Source organism: Berghia stephanieae, chromosome 2 (genome assembly GCF_034508935.2).
Source record: "Berghia stephanieae isolate SIO BIC M18660-M18661 chromosome 2, UCSD_Bste_1.3, whole genome shotgun sequence".
Classification (NCBI taxonomy): Eukaryota; Metazoa; Mollusca; class Gastropoda; order Nudibranchia; family Aeolidiidae; genus Berghia; species Berghia stephanieae.
In genome coordinates, this window is record NC_088361.1 from 47657773 (window position 1) to 47662772 (window position 5000).

General features: G+C 39.4%; 1 protein-coding gene across 6 annotated transcripts in view; it reads right to left on the reverse strand.

Moving 5' to 3' along the window:
- The window catches only part of LOC144965040 (lachesin-like), a 106868-nt gene that overhangs the window by 229 nt on the left and 101639 nt on the right, over window positions 1-5000 (reverse strand). For all 6 annotated transcript variants that reach the window (XM_078899918.1, XM_078899917.1, XM_078899913.1 and 3 more), the window contains exon 11: window positions 1-2912. This exon is cut by the window's left edge and continues 229 nt beyond it. In XM_078899918.1, the coding sequence (XP_078756044.1) occupies window positions 2770-2912 (143 nt within the window). In that variant the 3' untranslated portion in view covers window positions 1-2769. The remainder of the gene's footprint in view (window positions 2913-5000) is intronic.

Below are 5000 nucleotides of genomic sequence, written 5' to 3' on the forward strand. Positions count from 1 at the left end.
AAGGTACGCGGATTTATCATCAGAAGATATTAAAAATATATAGCGCCTAGAGCATGGTTTTGTTTATGGATAAACGCCATATAAATGCAATCTTTACGAACATAAATCTACTATTCGGCTAATAAGAGTCAATTTTTCATATTTAACTTTAGCAAATGACGAAATGAATCGTTCTACGCCAGTAAATTGCGCATTGAAACGCCAGCAAATTGCGCATTGAAACACCAGCAAATTGTGCATTGAAACGCCAGGAAAATGCACATTGAAACGCTCGCTACAAAGCAAGCAATACGATCTGAGGTTTATAACTCAAGTAAAATATTTTTTAAAAAGAATAACAGCTACCAGAATTTCTGGATTGGAAAAGGTTATAAACGATACTGAATTTAGCAACTTCAATTTTTTGTTTAAAAAATAACACATATGTGACCTATAGTATCTGAACGGTCTTATGTCAGGATGGAACATGTCTCGATAAACAGAATGGTGCCAAACAAAACAAGGAAGAAAAATGACAGGGAAAAAAACATTCCAAAAAAATCATTCTTTTAGACTGGGGATCGAACCTCAGACCTCCCGGTTACTCAAACTGGGCTTTTTGTCTTTTTTTAGGATGTTTGGTTTTTCGTATTTTTCTTTTTTTGCTTTGCTTGGTGCTATTTCATACACACTTGATCAGATCTTTACACTGGTGCCTGCTCCATAGTTTCCCAATTAGAGTTATAGATAGAACGAAGTTGACGTCACTCAGGTCTTTGTTTTATTGTTTCTTTTGTTTGTTGCTTTATTTTTTTTAATTTTTTTTTGGTTTCTTCTTTGTTTTTTGGGGTGTTTATTTGGGGGGGGGGGGGGGGGTGGGAGCAAATGCCATCCATGATTATGCGTAATTTTCACTAAACTAAATTAACCAGGCGATAAAGGTTAAAGGTTGCACATAACTTTGTGAGTTGGTCTCTTATATTTCCGGATGGCAATGTTGTGAGTTTGTAAGCCAAGCTCGCAGCATCTACGGAGACTAAAATATGGAGACATGAAACGTAGGGGCTCCTTCCATCTGTGGGTGTTCAATGTCAAGTCGATAAACATTTGTGTATTGATGGTATGCGCTTAAATAAAATATAGATACGCCAGTTCTTCCCGCTATACAAATCGTACAATTACACAAAAGTTTATAGTCTGAGAGAATATGGTGAGAAGAAATCACATTTGAATACATAGAAAGTGAGAGGATGTTTACCGACCTGACTCGACCTGACATAGATACGCATCTTCTGCTATTAAAACCCTATTGTCACTTCAGAAGTTTCGTGACTCTATATATCACTGTCTCCGGTATCTATATTATGTTAAGAGATAGGATCTTTGATGTTTTTGCAATGTAAGAAATTGTGTTTATTCTCCATCATAACGATTAGAAAAATCCCAAAATTTCATATTTGTGAACATTAATTCAATTCATAGTACCTAATATCTACATTCTGACATAACCGTTCAAAGACGGTTGGTCACATATTTGATTTAAAGCCACTGTTCAGCGAATCTTTCACCCCGCAATTAATTGGAGGCAAAAAAGAACAAACTGTATCTAAACTAACTTTGAATATCTGAAAGTAACTTTATCGAAGGGGTTAGTCAATTCTATACAGTAGAAAGTGTTAGTTGGGCGTTAAAACGAGATAGTATCAAATTAACATTCTTGAAAAAGTGTGGAGCGGACTCTTGTATCAATAATGATGAGCATAATAGAGTATGGAGAAATTCCAGATGAAAACAGAGAATATAAAGTCACGGGGTCAGTGCCAAACTCGGGGTCTTGTTAATTCGATCCTGAGTTTGGCACTGTCCCCGTGACTTTTTATTCCTATTTTTCTCATCATCAAAATAACATCGATCTTTCGGGGGGGGGGGGGGGGTTCTTGTAGCTTAGAAATTATAACATCTGCATCTCCTACTGGAACAGAAGAAGTACCGAGTGATTCACCAAGTTAATTCTCGAGAACATTGACTTGGTGATTATCGTCAGTCGCTTCTAGGATCGGCCACTCTATTCTTGGGCACGGTATTGTACTAACCCTTTCAATAGACTATACGTAGATCACATGCACCATCACTATCGTCAGTCAGTCGAGTCTAGAAACGGCCAAACTGGATTTGAGCACGATAAAGAACTGACCCCTTCAATTTAACTCACTAGATTACTTGTATTTTCACTCTCGTCAGTCAGTCGCTTCTAGAAGTGGTCAAATTGAACATGTGCACGGAATAGAACTAACCCCTTCAATTTAATTCTCTAGACCACTGGCACCATCACTGTCGTCAGTCAGTCGCTTCTAGAAGCCGCCAAACTGGACTTGAGTACGTTATGAAACTAGCCCATTCAATTTAACTCTCCAGACCACTGGCACCATCACTATCCTCAGTCAATCGCTTGTAGAAGCCGCCAAACTGGACTTGAGTACGTTATGAAACTAGCCCATTCAATTTAACTCTCTAGACCACTGGCACCATCACTATCCTCAGTCAATCGCTTCTAGAAGCGCCAAACTGGACTTGGGAAAGGTATAAAAATAGCCCTTTTAATTTGAATTTCAAGATCACTATCATTATCTCTGTTGTCAGTCGCTTCCAAAAGGGCCCTAACTGGACTTGAGCACGTTATGAATTTAACCCCTAAATATGCCCCAAGTCTAAAAAAGAAACAGTTGGAAACTATACGAGTCAAACAACTTATCTATAATATTTGGAAAGACTGGCTGTTTGTTGTGCCCATTATCTGAAGATGGCGTAGGTGGCAGCGTGGTTAAACACGACAGAAATCAGCAGCAGTAGTACCGACGTCATCAGAGTGGTGGCTGATCCTGATCCGTCACGGAGATTTGAACCTTGGCCCCCAGCGCTCCCAGATTGCATGCCTGTGGTGTAAATGATAGCGTAATGTAAAAAAAAATATATACCCTGAACATTTTGGGATCGGAAGGCACTGGGTTGGACCCACGCTCGACGCATATTTGAGTCCTTGGAAAAGGCCCTTTACTCACATTCTCAGGTGTAAAATGAGTACCTGGCCGTTAACAGCGTTGTCTCTATCCGAAAAAAAACCTGTAATATCGCCTAACAGGCTTCATGTCTCGTTCTTCATTATACATTTTGTTGTTGATCAAGGTCCCTTTGTGATGAGCTTCGAGCACGTTTAGTAGATATTGCACTATATAAAATCTCAATTAAAGAGCAATATCTATTAATCCTGATCAAGGCCCTTTACAATGGGTCCCTAGCCAACAGTAACACTTAACAATATAGTTCGAGACATGACGCATGTTAGACGATAGTACAACTTTGATCCGACAGCGACAATGCTGTCGTTGTTAATTGCCAGGTGCTCATTATACACCTGAGCACGATAAGAGAATTTGAATAAAGAATCGTTTTCAAGAACTCAACTGTGCTCCTCTCAGAGCGGTGCTCGAACCCAAGACCTTCCGATCCGAAGGCGAGTGTTATACAAGATCACATACCCTTGTATCCTCTGATATGACTAAATCGTTATCTACAGATGGGTAACTAGAACTGATTCGAATAAGCGGTGAACAAGGGAGATGTTGTAGGGGACAACAACAAAATGGGGAAAGAAGTAGGGGTAGACACAAGACAGGCTACGTCACAATGTCTCGGGATACGACCTGGATAGATAGTGACACCCAGCTGCCGTCTATCTCGTTTTTAAGTAAATTTAAAATTAACGAGTTTTTATATAACGCAATATCCACTAAATGTGCTCAAAGCGCTTTACAAGGTTTCCCTGGTCAACAGCAACATGTAGGACTCGCTTTCGGATCGGAAGGTCTTGGGTTCGAGCCTCTCTCGGGGCATGGTTGAGTCCTTGGAAAAGGCTCTTTACTCATATTCTCTCACTGTACTCGGGTGTAAAATTAGTACCTGGCTGTTAACAGCGTTGTCTCTGTCCGAAAAAAATTGTAATATCGCCTAACAGTCGTCATGTCCCGTCGCACATGTTAAGCGTTGCTGTTCGCCAGGACTCCTTGTAAAGCACTTTGAGCACGTTTAGTAGATATTGCGCTATATAAAAGCTCAATTTAAAAAATAATAATAAACATCGATTTACTGAGACAATCAGAGGGTAGAGAGGATTGGAGAGATGTAATAGGCATTGTTTTGTTGTGGGTTTTTTTCCTCTTCAACCCAGACCAGCTTACCTAATTACCCTTTAAATAGGTATCAATGGGCAGGATCTATATTACATTTCCATGTGCTCGAGGTCATTGGTCACATTGCAAAGTGTGCTCAAAATGACCTACATAGTGAAAAGTGTTCACAGTTTAAGAAATATCCAACGTTACAATTGGTCATTTTGCTCAGCACGACTCATGGATATGTTTACAACTTTCACAAACAAAGCAGCGTGTTTAGATACATTGAGAAATGTCCAATCGTTGTACAGCAACAAATGTGATCGATGACTAGGTTGGACGTAAACATGAATATAGATCGCTCCCATTATATTAGTCAGATTTAATTTCAATATGTTAGATGTTGTTGGGGTGATAGGCATGTCTGTACAGGTCCGATACCATTTCAATGAAAATAGAATGTAAACATTTATAAAGCATAATATGTCCACGGAATAGTCGTGACGGCACTTACTTCGTAATGGCGCACAGTAACTTTGTAACTAGTTCTAAACTATCGGAACAATGGCGGACGCCCTTATGAAATACTTCTCCGACGAGCATAAAAGTGTATCCAGAGGAGAAAAACATTATAAATCTGATCATGTTTTGACTTTTATACATTTTGATCACATGACATGTGAAAAGTTCTAGCCAGCATGAAAAATAAAAAGTGCCGATTTTCTTTGTTCAGAACCAAGCTGCTCGTTGCTGGGGGGACGTGACATCAGACTATTGAACCCTAATGCCATGTTCAATGTGTTCCACAATGTTTTAATTGATTCCCCCAGCAGGCCATAGGAATTCCTCTTT